Here is a 20199-nt window from a genome sequence, read left to right as displayed (position 1 = left end):
GTTTAAATTCATCAATGTTAATTTATTTATAGATCTTGTTTCTTAAAAACTTTTAGTAATTCTTACACATATAAGTTAAGTCTTACTATATACTTAAATATAACTAGGTACACCGCGACGTGTACCAGAACATATAATATAAGCGAAGTTCTTGCAAGAGCTCGCAGCGCAGAAAGTTGTGAGCTTGCCGTGAAATGTTGGAATAGTAATTAATTCCTTCGCAACAGTGCAGTCGAACTGCGTTGCAGTGCGACTCCGCAACATTTACGTCGAGATAAATCTCAGCTGCGACTTCGCAATACGTCGAGATGAATTCAGCTTCACGTTATTGCTGTGTACGTCACTACACTTGGAGCGTCACAACTTTTGTCAAAGCTCGTTAGAGATCTGAGATGCTAATATGCTTTAAACGTTCCGTTTTGTGAAACTGAATCCGTTAGTTTTAGAACTTTATGCACAAGTTATCTAAATTAATTTTGTCTACGTCTATCTACGTCATAAATTAACGTCTTAAAATTAGACACAATAAGGGAAGTGCAATCTCATAGTAAAGATTGCACTTCCCTTATTCCCCTATGAGGCATATTTTTCCCTTATGAGGGCATATTATCTTTGCGGTTTTAATGTAGAATTATGTTTACACTATATCATGTTTTCTGCCTAACTGTTAGTATTTGTGTCGCCGTGGACTGGTTTTAATAATATTAACAAATGTACGAAAGATTTCATCGTATTATAGTCTTCAGGGACGCAGACATAAGTCTTAGATTTGATCCCGTAATTTAGTTCAGTACCCTTACCAGGAGTTTTTACGTTTCGACAAATATGACTGTTTTGGTATTTGTTTACGTATTTGCTCATACAAATTCCAATAAGCGCCCCTAGCGGATTGTGTCAGAACTAGGAAATCGTATGGGCCAATACGTAAACAAATACCAAAACAGTTATATTTGTCGAAACGTAAAAACTCCTGGTAAGGGTACTGGTTGTCGCTATGTTTTAAAGGAAAGATCATGAAATTTTGTATTAGGCTTTTAGGACTGCAGCAACTTTTAACGTGGGATGGGTGATGCCGTGTCAAGCACACAAAAGAAAAACTACATTTTTGATTTAAGTGCTAGAAGTTTCCGTGTATTTTTCAATTTCCTAGCTAAACAGGCATCAAGCGGTGCCTCGTAACGGCGCTGCGGTTTGGCGCATCGGTTTAAAATTAAAGCTACGTGCCTTTGCGCGCCTTCAATGAAGTCTGCGGTTATCGCTTCAAGTTTTCAATGGCCCGTTGTCGTGTTAATTGGATTTATCGCTGTATAATTGATAAGCAAAATATTCGTTCGCCAATTTATCGCTGGTGACCAGAATTTCATTATTTTTAATGCTATGGAAATTTGGTGTTCCTTTGATCGCTATTTATGGCGTCTTAATTACATTTTAGTGCCGACTTCTATTTTTGAACTCGAGAAAATATGTCAGAAAATAACAAAAAAAAAAATACGCTTTTCTCATATACTATTGGCAACGTAATAACATCCGCTTAAACGGAGAGGACTTAGTAAGTAAGAATTATTGTGGGAGCATGACTAAGCATGAGCATGACATAATATATGTAACGAGCTGTGTCACGCCCTAAACCTCAAACTTTTGTTACAGTCATTTTATTTTTAAAGGACGTAAAATTATTGAAATTTCCTGTGATAAAAAATCCGCTTATAAAAATAACAGTATAAATAAATCACCAATCGAAATCGTTGAGAATTTTAGCGGGGAATTTTAGTGGGACCTATATGTGGCATAAGTATTATAAATACTATAAGTAATATATATAAACAGCGTGCTAGTACGTATTTGTCCATATTCAATGTTCAATTTTAATAATTTCTAGTAAAACCATAGTATTGTTATAAAACTAATATGCAGGATTGGCTCCAATGGCCAGCGGAATATTTTGCGAGAGTGACCGCACAAGACACGTTTCGCGGATTGCACTGTAATGCGCAAACTCCATTATTTGTATCGAGATTTTTATACAACACTACTTTCTTTTTATAACACCCGAAGGTAAAATAATTGCTGAATGTAACGTAATATTTTTGAGAATAGCTGTGGTTATTTAAACGGATTCCCTAAATGACAAACTTATCATTATGATTTATAACTTTTCTATTGTAATTATTTATTTCTCTCCAAAATCCACAAAGAGCAACCTAGCGTATTATAAAATCCACTTATAATAAGGGAGCTCCAGAAGGTTAGCGGAACGGTCTGCGAGCGTGACCGAGCGTGACGCGTATTGTGGACCGTGACGTAATCCGCAAACACCGCCGCTTTACGCGGAGATTTTTCCAACTACTAGTAAAATAACGTGGTGGAAAAAATATTTGGTTCTCAAATTTTGTGATACGATAAAGTTATATAGCACCATTTGCAAAAGAGTTAAATAAATAGAATGTCCGCGATTTATTAAAGCATCGATTCAATGAAATAAATCTATCTTCTTATGATTAGGAATTGAGAAACAGATAACACCTACTCGTACAATTGACACATTTATATAATGACGAAGCTGAAAGCAATAGCTCATTACGATATACGTAAAGATAAACAAACATAATTGTACCTCGTCAGTTAAAAAGTTTATTATTATATTGTCGTTTTTTTAAAGCAAGATACCCGAAAAACAATTGTATCCGACGATACACAAGACTAACTACTCTGACAAATCAATCTGCCATTAAATATCGTTGCTTTCGTATAACCTAGAAAACACACACCAGAAGGGTTAAACTAAAACTTTGACAAACAATCGTATAAGTGACTCACTGTTATCCTTTTGAGCTGCCTCTTCCCCTTGTACCAGGTGACGACGGCGGGCGGGCGCGAGCCGGCCGACTCGCACGCCACCTCGTACCGGCGCTCCGCCGTCAGCACGCCGCCCTCGCCCACTTCCGCTGGCTTCTTGATCTCCACTGTCAGGGGTTTTACTGGAAGAGAACCGTAGTCTTAGTATCTGATATAAGAATCGAGCGGTGATATATGGTGGAACGTGAAGGTATTAGGAACAGCAGTTTTGTGGTACTTTTATTTTTAACCGGGATTCTTTTATACGTACATATTTTGACTGCTATACAATATCATCGTATAGTAATATGATTACTACACTGGAACTGTCTATGTAATGATAGATAAACTATTTGGTTCGTATTTATTAAAAAATATAGTACTAAACCATGCCAGCGATTTTCATGAGCAAACTTTTAAAACAGACAAAAGAGACGGATAGGAATTAAAATAAAATAATATTTCCTAAAATAGTTGTTAAATTGACATTCCAGCCAGGAACTGTGTTTTTATTTGACAAAATTTTGCATTGTGAGTTGCAAACAAAAAATATATTAGTTTGAGGGACGCTACAGAGTTTGGTGCCCTGATAATTTATAAAATTTATAATAACTTTAGTACATTAGCAACAATTTGTAAGATGTAAGCACAAAAGTTATTTTTAACACGCTATTATTTTTGTACTTTGTCTATGTATGAACTAATTTTAATAATTGCTATAAGTGTGAATGATGGCAGAGTTCACTTTTTAAATTGAATTTTCGGAAAAAATAATCAAGTAAAAAATTGCGCACTTGCACCCGGGTGGCAGCGAGAGGGGTGAGCTCGTGCAAAATATATTTAACACCAATGAAAGTTCCTCAGCTGGGACTAAATGCAAATTTGGCGTTTAGCATATAAACAGGGCTGCACAGCCAGTTAAGTCTGACGTCACTTTATTTGTCTTCATTGTGTTTATCCTAATTTGCTTTTATTATAAACCACCACTCGGATTTATTTAATCACATTTAAATCATCGTAGAACTTGAATGATGAATATGACCAATTCTTTACTCGAATGTGGAATTTAAATAAACAATATAGGAAACATAATTCCGATATAAAGTTATGAATGCACACACGGCCAAGACTGGTTACCAGGATATAACTCACTATCTAAAAAGACACACACATATAAAAGTTGACTTCAAAAAATAGTACATTGCATGTTAATGGTTTTTCAATTTTCCGTTCGATTTTTTAAACCTTGATGTACACTAATTTACACCTTAAATTAAGATGAAATCCTACACTTGGACGACCTTAGTGGCTGTTTAGTGTTTAAATATGATAACCGCTTATCATAAGTACTATTAGTTCTACTTCAGATCTTAAAAAAAACTTACAATACATATCAAGCACTAGCGACAGCTCCTTAGGCGGCACGAGGTGTGAATTGGCTGCCTGGCACGTGAACACGGCGGCGTAGTCCGCGCGACGTATCGCGGGCCACATCAGCCGGTTCTCGATCACATCGCCCGTATTGTGTTCGTACTCCTCGTCCACCAGCACACCGTTCACCAGCCATCGCACTGATGGCTCGGGTCGACCTAGAAACGAAGATTTTTTTTAACACTGAAGTATCAAATGAGCATGCTGTTAACCTGGCGACAAGTGGACAGTACAGCGTAGGTTCATTTTCTGCCTGAGTTTAGCAATACGTTGCGAGGCCTTCCAATTTAGTCTCTCTCGCGAGGACTAATTTGAGAGGCCTCGGGTAAGTATGTCAGGTAAATAGGTATCCCTAGCCCTTCAATCCTTATTAGCCAGAATAGGTATGATAGTGGTACCCCGGAGTCGGACCACAGAGGGTTTGTGAAGTGTCATTGGCTTTATGCACGAATTATTTCACAATAACCTTCATAGCGTCCAAAAGTATTCTATCTTGATGAAACTGAAAGAATCACACTGCGACCTCGAAGAAATTATGTAAATAAATAGGATTGAATTTGAATACGTTTCTACGCGTTATAATCCCGTTAGTCATTTATAAAAGCTATATGTTAGTTTTTGAGAAGTTTTAATCATTGGAGATAGTGAAATTATATCCTAAACAGTTAATAATTACCCGTACGTTGACAACTGCCGGGTAATTGTAACGTAACCTTAAAAACTAAATAACCCATTAATTATCGCCGACAACGACGTGGTTTAAGCAATTAAAACGTAATTACGCGGTATCTAACTTGTCACCGGAAAATTAAAACCACTCTCAAGGGAAACAATGATTATGAGTTTTGTAACTAATGAACTTTTGTGTGCGGGAAGGATCGTATATAATCCATATTTACAAGCTATCAATTAAAATATATTATACGTCATTAAATTCTTTATTATTTACGTATCAGTATTCAGTTGTAAACACATCTTACTAACTAGCGGCGCTAGCTAACTAGCAATGACAACAACTTAAAAAGTGATGTCATATGATTGAACAATATTATTCTCACACACAGAAACTACAAAAACATAAACAACATAGAACAAAGCTTCATTCTGTTAATAAACCTCGCACAGACAACAAAACCTAAACCAAAATCAATAATTGAAAAGCGTTCCTTGATGGTAAAGCAATATATTTCTCTGTAAATTTCCCGACAAATAATTCTACAGACACCGATGCGATGAAATTCCTTAGAAGGATTTCTTTTTGCCTTTTGTCTATTTGTTTATCGGGCATGTGCTTTTGTGCGAATTGGGAACCATCCTTGGAACCACTTTGTCCAAATTAAATTACGAGTAGGTAGTTCCTGCGTCCGATCTAATTTCAAGTGTCAATGGATTCAATTTAGATTTGTGTTGGCATTAGGGTTGCCAAGCCTTTCTTACAGGATCCGGACGAATATTTTTTCATGTCTGTCTTACCAGACTTTTGAATAAATGTGATATTATGTCGATTGGCGCTTATTGGCATTATTATAATTAAACGATAAACATATCGGAGAAATATGAAACATATTTTTTATTCGACAAATATGACTGCGTTTAACACATTTTATCTTGGCATACAAATTAAATATTTAGTTGTTGAGAGTCCTGTTTTAATTTCGAGTCTGGTAACCCTGGTCGGAGCGTTTCGGAGCGTCGAAGTTGGTGGGTTTGCATCTATTCATGAAATAGACGGCTTGTTGAGCCACGAGCTTGTGTTCTTGCTTTGAGATCAATTCCTGGGACGACGTTTAGAGCGGGGCTTGCGAGCACGTAATATGTTTGCCGGCTTTGCTTCCGCTTGCCTTGCGGAAATTTCAACTTGATACGGAACTCACCTATTTGGGAATTCATGCAATAGCTTACATTGAAGACTTAGGTAAATGCAATACCAGTATTTAAATATTGAATATTTATAGGATTCACTTAAAAGTGAATATCTAGAAACACTGTTATTTTCGAAGATATAATACCTTCTTAGTAATAGATAACAATTATTTTTTATTAACATAACACATGTTTATAAACTCGCCTCGTTATGTAGATAAGTGAAGATTAAGTGTATTAAGATTGAAGATGTTGTATAGTTAATTGTATCCGGCGTTACTTTGCGGAAATCCATGCTATTAAGTTAAGTTAAATTAAAACTACTTCGCAACAATCCGCTACAAATATGTATGATGGTATATATTTTAAACCATACAGTATGTACCTCCCTCAAAGGATGCGTGCAGATGCAGAATATTAAATACACCACCATACATACGAGTACCACCACCAACATGTGTTTCGCTCTAAAACGGAGCATCATCAGGGTAAGTTGACTCTACGATGGTTAATCGTTAATTAACGATAATTAACTAAGATGTAATATTCCGGTATGAAGCGTTCTCAGAGATAATAACGTATTTGTGATCACAAATAATCAAAAGCAAAATGACCACATTACATCAGTTGGACCAGATATCTATTTGCTACAATTGCATCAAAGAATAACAAACTCATTTTGAAATCAGTTGCAAGTATAAAAATGCTAGCTAATAAGAAAACTAATTTAATTTAAGCTTCGGTGAGCACATAAGGCAATAAGCAATAGATAATATACTGGAAGCAGCGCACTGGCTCAATAACTCCGCAAAGTTAACGATTTAATGACTTCAAGGCATTCAGACCGATCCGATTCTATTCCACTGCGGAGATAGCTCTTGTGCAGAGTCTTATTACTGATCAAGTGGTCTCACCGACAGCGAGTGAGTTACGAGCGATATAAGTTTGATGCTCACTGCACGTAGAATAAAATGTCCACATTTTGTTATCTTACTTTATGAACAAATCATTCCTTTCGAAGAGCGAAAGCAACTTTAGCAAAGAAGATACACTTTTGCAAAACTTCACAATGTAATAGTTAGGTCAGCTACATCACCATCTAATCTTCGTTTTTTTGCACTACGAGGGGCCTCAGGACACATCTTTTAAAGGAAGAGGTTTCTATTAAAACGTCATCTATAATGTGTATTGTACTGTGTAGTGTACTGTAAAATGTCTTGTAATATTTCATAATTTTAAATTGGTGGCTAAATCGTTATTTGTAATATGTAATACAATGATACAAGTTGTTGAGTACGGGTTTGCAATAAAAACTCCAATTGAATTTTTCTTCCTGTATTTTCTTTTCTTGACCATTTACAATATTCTTCTATTTTCCGGAGCGTGCCGGACCCTGTTTCTAGCCACCTTAAGTGGCAAAGTGAGTGTTACAACCGACGGGGGGCTAACGCAGCAGTCGCTTTTACTCCCGTCTCGCTCACTTCCTATAGCCCTCTCTTTCTATCATGCATCTCGCTCACTCGTGTCCCTCTCTTTCTATCTTTACTTTATTTTTATTTTTCTTTATTTATTTACATTAAATACCTTATTTTAAACATAGTTGTACATTATTTTTCATACACATTAAATATTCTTATAAAATCAACAATCTTACGTACTAAAAAACAATAATATGAATTACAATATATCAACTATTCTTAAATTTATTCGCCGTCCGCAACATCCTCCCCCCGGCGCAGCTCCGTCGTAGCCCTCCCTATCTGGAGGACGGCGAGCTTCACCACGGGCCTCCTGAAGACTCCTCCCCGGGTCCTCACGTCTGCTGAGCGTATGATGCCGTCGGGTCCCTCGTGCACTCGCTCGACGATGCCGCGTGGCCATGTGTTGCGGGGTAGCGTGTTGTCGACCACGATGACCAGGTCGCCGACCCGTAGTTGTCGTGATGCCCTTGTCTCTTGTCCTCGAGGTATCAGCGTCGGCAGGTACTCCTTGACCCACCGCCCCCAGAACTGGTCCGCCAGCGCCTGTGCTTTTCTCCACACGCTGCGGTCGGCTTCCTCGCAGGGTCCCGTCAGCGGCAGCCCGGTCGACGACCCAATCAGGAAGTGGTTGGGGGTTAATGCTTCTGAGTCGGCGGGATCCACGGAGACGTGCGTGAGTGGCCGAGCGTTGACACAGTACTCGGCCTCCACCAGTAGCGTTTGAAGGACTTCTTCTTTGGGTGACTTCTCGTTCAGTGTGGTGCTCAGCGCGGTCTTGACTGACCGCACGAGCCGCTCCCATGCCCCGCCCATGTGCGGAGCCCCCGGTGGGATGAAACGCCAGCTGGTTCCATACTGTAGACAGAAGTTATGTAGCTCCGGACCCCATGCCCGGTACGCGTTTCTGAGCTCGACGTCAGCACCTCTGAAGTTCGTTGCGTTGTCTGAGAAGATCACCTGTGGCCATCCTCTTCTGGCGGCCATCCTTCGGAGTGCCATAATTGCCGAGTCGGTCGACAGCGATGACACCAACTCCAAATGCACTGCTCGTGTAGTTAAGCAGGTAAACAGTGCGCACCATCTCTTCTCATGTCGGCGCCCAATAGTGACTGTTAGGGGGCCGAAGTAATCCACGCCGCAGTAGTTGAACGGTCGATGCCCTGGACTTGTCCTCTCTTCTGGTAAGTCCCCTCGTGGCGGTGTTTGCGGCGTTGCTTTCCTTATTTTGCAAAATTGACATTCCTTAGCCATTTTTCTTACTGTCGGTCGTAGTCGAAATATAACGTATTTTTGTCGCAGCTCGTTTACGACCCTCTCGTTGTTAGCGTGTCCGGCGTTTCGATGGTAGTCCATCACTAGTAGGCGTGTGAAGGGGTGACCACCATCCAATATTATAGGTCGGTTCGAGTGCGTCGACGTCTTAGAGGCTCCTATTCTGCCTCGGGCCTTCAGTGTTCCTTCTTCGATGACGGGGTCCAACTTCGCTAGTTTACTATGCCGGTGTAAGTGCTGTCCAGCCCGCAGTCTACGTAGATCTTCGCCGAAGGAGTCCTGTTGTGCTTGTCGTATCCACCGCAGCTCGGCGTCTTGTATGTGGGAGACTTCTAACAGCAGGCTTCTGTTCTTTGTTCTTAGCTTCTGTACGTAGAGTTGAACTAGCGCTGTGGCCCTTATGAGTCGTCTGTAGGCGGAGAACCTCGTTATGTCCGGCAGGCAGCCCATGCGGTCCGTGATGTCGTCTGTGGTGATGGTGTACGCCGCCTCTTCTGAAGTGTCACTGCTTGTAGCTTCGGTAGGCCATTCCTCCTCTGGTAAGCTCAGGAATGACGGCCCGGTGAACCATCGGTCTGCGCCAGTGATCTTCTTCGTTTCGATTCGCGTGGCGTCGTCGGCTACGTTGTCGGCCGTGGGCACCCATCGCCAATCTTCCACCTGGGACAGCTCGCCTATTTCCGCCAGTCGATGCGCCACGAACGGTGTGTACTTCTTCTTATCGTTCCTTATCCAATGAAGTACCGTCTTGGAGTCCGTCCAGTGGTAGACTCGCCCTGGTTTCCATTCGTGTTCCTTCAGGATGGTGCTCGCCATACGCGCCCCGATGAGTGCTGCCTGTAGCTCCAACCTGGGAATCGTGAGTAATTTCAACGGCGCCACCTTAGCCTTGCCCATGACTTGTACAACTTCCACGGTGCCATCCTTATGGGTGATCCTCCAATACGCCGTGGTCGCGTAGGCCTGTTCACTCGCGTCGTTGAATATGTGCAGCTGTAGCTCTGAGCTCGGAGTCATGTCGCGGCTGTAGCAACGTGGTAAGGCCAAGTTCGAGATGTCTTGTAGTCCGGCGACCCATTGCTGGAACTCTTCGGCTTCCTCCCTAGGTAGCTCTTCATCCCAGCCGACCTTCTTGACCCATAGTTGCTGTAGCAATATCTTCCCGGTGATTGTATACTGGCTTACGAGGCCCAGGGGATCGTAGATTGACATGACGGCGCTCAGTGCTTCACGCTTGGTCGGTGCTCGCTGTTGACACTTGACTTCGGTGGGGACCCTCTTAATGTCCGTATTGAAGCCTATGGTGTCTTCGCTCGGGTTCCACCTTAGTCCCAGGGTCTTCTCCGACTGGTGTGTCGTCAGTTGCACGTTGACATTCTTCGATTTCTTCGTGTCGGGAATACTCGCGAGGACAGCTGGGCTATTGGAGTTCCATCCCCGCAGATTGAAGCTGGCTTGTTCGTGTACATGAATGACGTCCCTTATGACCTTTATAGCTTCCTCTTCTGACTGAAAGCTATCTAAATAGTCATCCATGTAATGGCGTTCCCTTATGGCCCGCGCAGCTTCCGGGTATCCCTCTTCGTAATCGGCGGCATTCTTGTTTCTCACGCTGTGAGCGAGGTACGGCGAACTCGAGGCCCCAAATATCATTGACGTCATCTTGTACTTGCGCGGGGCTTCACTGGACTCGTCCCGCCACAGGAACATCTGGGCTGGTTGATCTTCGCTACGTATCTTCACTCGGAGGAACATTTCTTCTATGTCCGCCGTCACCGCGATCTTCTTTTCGCGGAAACCAAACAGAATCTTAATCAGAGACGCCAACAGGTCGGGCCCCTCCAGCAGGTAGTCGTTCAAGCTGACTCCGTTAATCTTGGCCGCTGCGTCGAATACCATTCGTATCTTGTTTGGCTTGTTAATGTTGACAACCGCGAAGTGAGGTAAGTACCACTTGACGTTACTTCTTTCTTCGTTGCCGTCGCATGCTTCTGCGTAACCCTTCTTCAGCAGGTTAGCCACTTGAGCGCTGTATTCCTTCTTGAATGTGGGCTCATTTTCCATCTTCTTTTCCAATGTGCGTAACCTCTTATATGCTTGCTCGTAGCTGTCGGGGAGTGTGGGGTTGTCAGTTTTCCAAGGTAGACCCACTTCGAAGTGTCCGTCCTTCCGTCTGGCGGTCGCCTCGAAGATGTCGCTGGCCCTCTTGTCGTACTTGTTAATCTTCTCTTTCGTAGATACGCCGAGCGAGTCCACGTCGAAATGCGACTCGACGAGCTTCTGTAACTGTATGTCGCCCGTGCAGACGTGAAGCACGGCCGCCTGGTCCTGGTAGACGAACCTCCTAGGTACCGACCCATGTAGAACCCATCCCAGCTTTGTTCTTGATGCGGCAGGTTCGTTCTTCTTGCCGGCGCGCAGCTGTCGGGACACTATTAAGTGCCAATTGTCGGTGCCTATTAGTATGCGAGGTCGAGCTTCCCCCGTGCTGATTTTCTCCCTTACGACTCGCAGGTGTGCATACCGCTCCAGGTTCTGAGGTACGCGCTGATGATGCAATTGAAGTCCCTTCACCGTGCGGGCTGTCACGGAGTATGCTTCATGTTCGTGTAGACCTTTGATTTGAATCTTGACCGCCTTGCTGTCGATTCTTCTTTGTTCATTGATACCTCTTATGTTTAGAGGTTGGTTCGGTCCGCCGCTGGTGAGGTGACTTGCCAATTCTTCATCTATAAGGGTTACTGTAGACCCCTCGTCCAGGAGGGCGTGCGTCCTTATCTCCCCCCGTGGACCGCTGAGTTTTACTTCACATGTCTTCAATAGCACCGCTCTTGGTGCCACCTTTGATGTGACGCTCATGACCGCTGCGGGTGCACCCTGATCTGTGCACTCAGAAGTCTCCACCCTCCTGGCGGGCTCTGCAGTCTTGTGTAGGATGGCGTGATGCTGCATGCTACACCCGTCGACTCCGCACGGCTTCGCTCTGCATGTGGTTCTACTGTGTCTTCGTGTCATGCATTTGAAGCATAACCGCTGTTCCTTCGCCCAATTCCACCTGTCGTTGATGGTGAGTTCCTTCAGCTGAGGGCACTTCGGAGTGTGATGGCTTGTAGACTGGCATCGTAGACAGCTAGGTGCTCGCTCTTCACGCGTCGATTCACTCGTAGAATAGACCTTCTCCCGAGGTGCTGTCCTCCTTACTGGCCTCTCCCCTCTGAGAAGCCCCGGAGCGCTGTTCCTCGCCGTGTGCGTGTAGCGTAGTACCCTGTCTGCTTCACCCATCAGGAACTCCGAGAGTATTGTGATTTCGTCGTTGTATGCAATCTTCCCTTCGTTGATCGCCGCGTATTCCGCCCATTTGCTCACCAGGTGAGGGCTTAGCTTCTCCATTACATCCCTTATCAGTAATGGATTTCGTAGATAACCACGGTGATCCACACTCTTCATAGTGTAGACGACGTTCTGTAACTTGATGGCCAATTCATTCAATTCGCTGCTGGAGTTGCCGACCTTGGGGAGTCTCTTCAGTTCTTCCATTGCTTTATCGAAGATATATTCAGGTCGACCGTATTTCATTTCTAGCGTCTTCATTATGCTGTCCGGGTGAGTCGCCGTGTACAGTTGAGAGAGCACTGTCTCTCTCGCTTCCCCACGGAGACTGTTTCGAAGCCGCAATAAATTTTCTGTGGCGCTGAATTTGTAGAGACGCGTCGAATCTTCTACTGCTGCTTTGAAGGGTAGCCACTCCATGACGGACCCGGAGAATGCTGGGAGCTCCGACGTTTGCCGCGGCGGGGGTCGTACGTGCATCATCTTCTCTAAGGCGTTTGCTAATTGTTCGATGCCCCTTCCCCTCTGCCGAGGCCGTTCCTCCCCCCGTACTTCTAACGGGGGAGGTAGGACCTCCTGTTCCCTGTGTACTTGCGTTCCGGCGTGTTCGTGGCTCTTGTTCACCCAGTCGTGTATTCTTTCTTGGTCGCAGATAGTTTCCCCCCCCTCTTCCGCTTCGATCGCAGAGATTTCCGCTTCTAGCCGCTTCTTTACTAACGTCTTCTTAAGTTGTATTCTTCTTTCTTCTAATTCAGCTAGCTCCTTTTCCGCTTCGTATTCGACTAGCCTAACTCGTGCCGCGACGCTGACCGACGAACGATGCGAACGCATACTGGGCGCCGCGCTATATGCCGGAGACGTGGGCCGGCATATAGGCGACTTGGAGCGCGACGGTATCTCTTGCGACGTGGGGTGCTCGGGGTGTGCGGTGCTGCGTACAGGTGAGCGCTCGAGGACCCTTCCTGGTGGGATCCTCCCGACGGATGTTCCGGCGGGCGTCCCGGTGAGGACTGCGGTCGATGGCGATCTCGGCGATTCTTCATATATACGGTGGAACAGCCCCCGCCCACCTGGCGGAGGGTGCTCCGATTCGCCGATGCCGGACTCGGAGTGGGTCTTCTTGCTTCGTGTGTTCATTGTAGACGCGCTGGTTGCTTCTTTTTTCTGTATCCGCCGATCGAAGGACCAATGTTGAGTACGGGTTTGCAATAAAAACTCCAATTGAATTTTTCTTCCTGTATTTTCTTTTCTTGACCATTTACAATATTCTTCTATTTTCCGGAGCGTGCCGGACCCTGTTTCTAGCCACCTTAAGTGGCAAAGTGAGTGTTACAACCGACGGGGGGCTAACGCAGCAGTCGCTTTTACTCCCGTCTCGCTCACTTCCTATAGCCCTCTCTTTCTATCATGCATCTCGCTCACTCGTGTCCCTCTCTTTCTATCTTTACTTTATTTTTATTTTTCTTTATTTATTTACATTAAATACCTTATTTTAAACATAGTTGTACATTATTTTTCATACACATTAAATATTCTTATAAAATCAACAATCTTACGTACTAAAAAACAATAATATGAATTACAATATATCAACTATTCTTAAATTTATTCGCCGTCCGCAACACAAGTCCTTTATACCCATATTGAATTAGTCAGTTTTAAATTATTGTGACATATTCTGCAAAGATCTGATAACGAGAAATGATGCTTTGGAGTTCGAAGTTAGGATTGTAGCTGTTTCTTAGCTTAAAACAATTCAAATTTGTTATGTGTGCAAATTGTGTGAATAGAAAAGAGTAAGGAACTAGTCTTTTGTTACAAAATAGCCCTGTTTACAATGATATCCCTAAGGGCATAGTTGGAAAGCCGCAAGTAATTATGTATGTGTTTGTTTTTATAAACAATTATACCAATTATAATTATACCGTACAAATGTGTAATGATAAAGTGCCTAAATATGTAGTGGAAATATAGGTTTAAAAAAAATAGACGGCAGAAACATAAAATATGTTTTAACTAAGAACGGGTACTAGTCAAATCTGGTGAGACGTATTTGAAATTCTTAAAGCCAACCGCAAACCGATATTCGGATCTTGGCACTACCGAAATTGCAACTGGATTTCGAAGTGTCGATGTTCTCTCTATTTACGGCTTACGTCCTTAAACGTTGCTATTAGACTGATCGTTCAAATTGATAGTACAGCAGTAAATCGATCGCAGGAAAGCGATCCAGTTTTCGCCTTTCCATAATTGCGAATAAAAACGGGTCACGAGCGAACATTTTGTAGTGCTGAAAGCACCGGCCTAATTTTACTACCGTCAGCGGCCAAGCGATACCGATTTCTGTTCCAAAACTAATAAGGGTGAGGGTTGCATAACATCCTTTTGTTTCGCCTGATTTCCAGTCTGATAAACAACATCAGTGCTTCTTTAAATTAGATATTGGTGTTCAGAGTACAAACAGCGAGCCAGTGAAATGTAACGAAAATGCTACTGTTGATGTTGTATTTAATAATGTGTTCTTTTGATCTACACCCAATTGTTACGAGTTTGTTTGTAAAAAATATACATTCTTCTTACGTAAGTAAATAACATTTACCTTTTAGGAAGCAGAAGTACAACATCGTAAAGTCAAAGAGTATGGGAAAGTAAAGATAAATATTTTTATACCAAGTTACTCAGTGGTTTTCCAAGTTAAACATCTATGTTGAAAGCATCAAAGTGATGCGTCTTAGGCGAAAAGGAATTCCAGTGGTATCGATCGTCAAGCAACAGGTTCCTGAGAGCTTGAGCTGTCGCTCGCTAAAAACGTAAGGACAAAAACAAAGCCCTGGACTAAGCCCCCATCATTAGAAAGGCATCTGCCCTTACAAGAATTGAATTTTTTCCAGGGCGTGTTTTCAGGAAATACGCTTCAATCAATTTCTCGATTATGTAAATTCTTCGGCCCCCGTCAATTCGAATTTCACTCGAGGGCTATACTATAATCTGATAAAATCCATTTTGATTTGAATCTTGTAATTTTAACGTCGTGATTTTTGGAGGTATTCGGCAAGCCCTCTTGAAAATGTGCGGGCCATTATCGTTTTTATGGAAAAGTACGCAGTTAGTTGCTATCAAATTGAGTTTAAGTATATTGACTAACTCCATAATTAACTTTATCTGTTCAATCAAAATTAAGAAAGTTACATTTTGCATATTGATATATAGGTAACGGTAGGTAATAGGCGGTATTCCTGAGAATAAGGTCGATTCAAAGTATTTAAGAAAGTAAGTAAAAGATGGACTCAAAATTGTTCCGTTGGCTCGAAAATGGTGCTTTATCTTTGAAGTACGTACGAGTCATATTTGATCGATTGTATTTGAAACCCTCAAGAGCATCGCGCGTCCACTCCAGCAGCAGATCGTATTGTTGTATGGGATTGTGTTTTATTAGATAAAAGCATTTCAGTGTCTTCAGGCGCAAGCTGTTCTTGAAGAATAATATACCCGAGGCTAAGAGACGTCCGGAACCGGGTTATCTGGCAACCGCTTAAGACCTTAAATTTTCGCCATTTACAGCGGGATTAAAGTTGAATCATCCTGGTGTGACTTACTGCTGTTTATTACAAGCTTTTTGTTTATGCTGTGAAAGGGTGCAACTACCTGTTTAACGTGATTTACGCTCGTTTTTAATAATCAATCTATCTAATTTTTGTTTTTGCCCTTGTCGTTCCACTGCTGGCCATAGACCTCCCCTAAGGTGTGCCCCAACACTCGGTCCTCCGCTGCTCTCATCCAGCCACTAGCACCAACCTTTTCAACGTTCTTAAGGTAAAGCCAATTATTGTTTTCCGATCCACATTTGATAATTTGTTTACATTACACTTATTGTCAGATGACGATCTTTGGTAGGTAAAAATTGGATAGATTAATTATTTATTTACAACAGACGTTTCAAATACGATGTGGTTAAAGTTAAAGGTAACTTATAATACAGAAATAGATACAGCTATTAAAATTAAAATAGGATATCTTCAATTTTACAGAAAATGTAAATTTGTAGCAAAGTATTAAAAATGTTTAAATGAGACCGAATATTCTTCTATCAATCTCATTTATTTTAATGATCATTATCCTTAGAACGAAGTTAGTGAATTAAAAAATATACAATTTGAATAACTTAACGGACAAGTAAGAATTAATGGATCTTTAGAATATATTAAAGCAGTTAACTATTACTTGTCCCTGTAGTCCCGGGACTAGAATAGGGCTACGGTATCCCCTGCCTGTCGTAAGAGGCGACTAAAAGGGGGCTTCCGGGGTTCCGGGCGGCAAGATTGGGAGGTCGAGCGAGCAACTCCGGGACGGGTTACTTTTAAAACAAGTAAGCCAATTATAATAAAGAACGACTATGTTTGAAAACCGGTAAAAGCATTCCTATGTCAGGATGGCAAACTCCACGAACAAACACATGCCGCGGCCTCCGTGAGGAGTGCAACTGTGCACTGCAGGCACTCCGCACGTTAGAGTACTGCTTTTGTTGACAGTGAAAGAAACTAACGACAGTTGTATGATATACGAATATAATTAGCAACCTCAATATAGTAAAGTGAAGAGGAGTATAAATAATATGCGTCATTATAGTTATGAAAATATCTAGGGTTTTTATTGTGGAGACTTTCTTCTTCCTTAGTACTGGTTGAGACTTACTAACTCAACAGTAAAATTTCATGGAGATCGGTTAAGCAGTTCCAGACATAATTGTTTACAAATAGTGACTTTAAATTTACACATTAATGTCTGCGAAAACAAACTAATTGTTTCGTTATCTTTCAACCACATTAATAGACTAAGACTAAGTTTGATTACAGTTTGATTATATATTTTTAGAACGTTGAATATTTAAATGCAAACTTCTTAAAGCATAGATAATACATCTGTCGCCAGAAAGAGAAGAAACGATGCATGATGTATGCACAGATTTTATTCAAAACATTTATTAAATTTGTTCTATTTTGATAAGATAAATTTAACATTCTAATGACAATGTCGTGCATGCACTTGACACGCTTGTTGATAGCGCTGTGGGCGAATCTGCATACATGTGATAGCAGATGGGGCGTCATCGCCGGAACCGGTGTAGCTGGCTGAAGCAATTCACTGAATTATTCATTCTCCACTCCAGTGAAATGGCAATGTTAATTCATCAGTTGATTAGGTACACTACACGCTTGTTCCAATCCCACATCGTCATTGCTGTCCATATTTGAGTGGCATGGACAGTAATATTGTTTCATGTAAGTAGATTCCTTTTACAGTATATTCAGTATGAAGTGTGTGGGTGACAGCACTTACTGGCGTAAGAGGCACTTTAGCTAAGTTCTCGGAGGCACGTATAAATATATAGGCTATTGGTGAATTTAAGCGAAACGAAAGCGAAGCTTAATTTAGTGTTAATGATTTAAAAACCAAGGCGCTCGGTGTTACTCAATTCAGCATGTCTTTTGCTACCATTAGTGCCTATTTACGCGCACCACAACTAAATGCACAAGTTGGCAAAGACATGATTTATCTAACAATATTTGTGAAATAGGTATCAACCGATTCTGAAGTAGACAGTAATCACATTCAATTTGTTGTGTATAAAAAGAAAACATCCCCTAAATTATTCAGTAGCCACTCACATGAAATGGAAACGTTAACTCATCAGTAGATTACACTTAAGTAAACATGTTTGCGTCATTCCCACGCCTTTACGACCGTGCTATATTATCATTACCGTGTCTGTGACTTTCTTAATTAACTTCATGTAGCGAGTAAATATTAATGAGATTTTCATTACCAAGTAGACTGTTTAATTTCAAAGAAAGTTTAATTACCTCAATAAAATAAATAACTAAAAATTGTTTTTGGTTATATGAAATAGCTGATTTGTCAAAATGTCGTTGAGATTGAAATTAATGGGAGAAAAATAGTTTGGTAAAAACTTTAAACAGAAATGTTAAAAGGCTTGCCTCAAAGTTGTTTGATGATAAAATAATATGTTGAAAAAAAATAGATATGTTTCATTAAATTTTAATATGCGACAGCTGGTCTGGAAAAAGCATTATCCGCTTAATCGGTTCGAACTATTTCGAGCAACCATTACGGTAGGTATCAAGCCTTAAACTCCCCAGAACTTAAGACCTGCTTAATATTTTCAAAACACGCTACAAAAGATACTATATTCATTAAAATATAGGTACTTTTTCGTTTACATTTCCAATCTCCTGAATATAATTTCTAAGAGCACAAATGCTAATAAAGCTACTTACCACCAAGGACTCGACAGGTCAGAAGCACGTCCTCTCCTTCTTCGTGAGGTCCCAGCGTGGTGGTGTTAATCACGCGCCCATATCGGTCTACCACCACTGGTTTCTCCGGAGGCACTGTAGATAAAACCACTAATTACTATAGGTAAAAAGTAATAATGATATTTGAATACACTTCTCGATTTCGAATGATATTGTATTGATTAGCTATAGCGAATTAATAATTATCATGGTACGAGTGCTAATTATTTTAAGTAGGTAGTTGACTTTAATAAAATGAATGGGTAGTTTTAAATTATTTCGTATGAGTGATTTCAACTTTATAGGATCAAGTAATTTTTGTATGTAAAAATAAGTACCGATATAAATATTTATAAATATTTATTTGTGAGGATTTACACACAAAACATAATTTAAATATTACAAGTATTGGTATCGCGTCTTTGTATGTAGTTGTACGAAAGTTTTTAAAAGAAACAAAAATCCTTCTATGATAAAATTAAGTTCGAATCCTCAAAACTTGTGTAAATTGAAGAAAATCATTGGTAAACTTTGGCACTTTTGAAAAAAAAAACACCAACATTGTTTTAAACATCTATTTTATAATCCTGCGTCATCATATTTACGAGTATAATTCATAATATCTGCTCAGCATTTGATGCAAGTCTCAGCGTTTCAAAGATAATGAATTCATATTTATTTTTATACATAAACGCAGTCTAGATAAATATTTAGGTCGGTAGTTCGCTTTTGTGTCCACAGCAAACTTCACGGCGCCACGGCTCTGGAAACGCGAGGCTGCAGCGGCCACTAGCGCCTTGTTTTCACTACTTTTTGTTTAACTTCCCGGACGACGGAGCTGCGTTATCTTTATGCATGGATTATTTTGAAATACGTTTTAAAATTAAATCTTACGTCGTCTTGATTATCATCACCTTTTTAGTGTAGTCCTGCTTCTTTTGATTGTTTATACAACTCCACATTACGGAGACCTCTGAGTACCTAATCTTTATAAGAGAACATACCTTTGGTCCCTTACTTGGTAAAAGATTTCCTTTTACCATTAAACCATAATCTTTTGCTCAAAATTTGTTATAATTTCCTTATAATGATATATTATGTACGTCAGCTTTCATCGATATCCATCCACCGAAACCCATTAACTGCTTCATGATAGAAATAAGTATGGCTTTGGTACAGTGATTATTTTGACACACTGATATTCAAAGCTGTGATATAAGATACTGAGACGTTCAATAAGCATTAATACTAATAAATCTTACGACCTGTTCATTATTATTATGGATCTGTGCAATCGGAAGGGTATTAAAGGCGGCCTTCATTTAAAGCGGATGCAATAAACAATATTATGGGACGGGCATTGCAATTAATCAGCTCAATACAACGCAGGTGATTGCCAACAGCTCCGTTCGATTAGCATTAGCCTGTACCCGTGCACAGCTTCCACAGATTAAACAGACACCACCGTGCCCTTAATGCCTGGACAATAAGCGCCACAATGCGTGAGCCGAGGCGCACGGCAAAGTTTGCCAATTCCGCCACACCGGCGGTGGGTTATTTCGGTTAGCTCCGTTTAAAGCATCAAAGCCCAATTGGGTTTTACATTCGACACAGCGGGCTCGTCCAATCTAACTTTGGCCTCTAATTCCGGCCCCGAACCATTAACTGTTTTG

General features: G+C 41.2%; 1 protein-coding gene across 1 annotated transcript in view; it reads right to left on the bottom strand.

Annotated features, from left to right (window-relative positions):
• side-II (sidestep II transmembrane protein) overlaps positions 1-20199 on the bottom strand; it is a 544775-nt gene that overhangs the window by 178340 nt on the left and 346236 nt on the right. Inside the window, exons 5-7 of the mRNA XM_073081158.1 lie at positions 18509-18622; positions 4221-4424; positions 2818-2978 (exon numbers count right to left, since the gene is read on the bottom strand). Of these exons, the coding sequence (XP_072937259.1) occupies positions 2818-2978; positions 4221-4424; positions 18509-18622 (479 nt within the window). The remainder of the gene's footprint in view (positions 1-2817; positions 2979-4220; positions 4425-18508; positions 18623-20199) is intronic.

This window comes from Epargyreus clarus, unplaced genomic scaffold (genome assembly GCF_041222505.1).
Source record: "Epargyreus clarus isolate Ecla_fem2 unplaced genomic scaffold, WU_Ecla_fem_2.2 ptg000015l, whole genome shotgun sequence".
Taxonomy (NCBI): domain Eukaryota; kingdom Metazoa; phylum Arthropoda; class Insecta; order Lepidoptera; family Hesperiidae; genus Epargyreus; species Epargyreus clarus.
The sequence above is the reverse complement of the archived record's forward strand: the minus strand, read 5'-3'. Positions and strand labels throughout refer to the sequence as shown.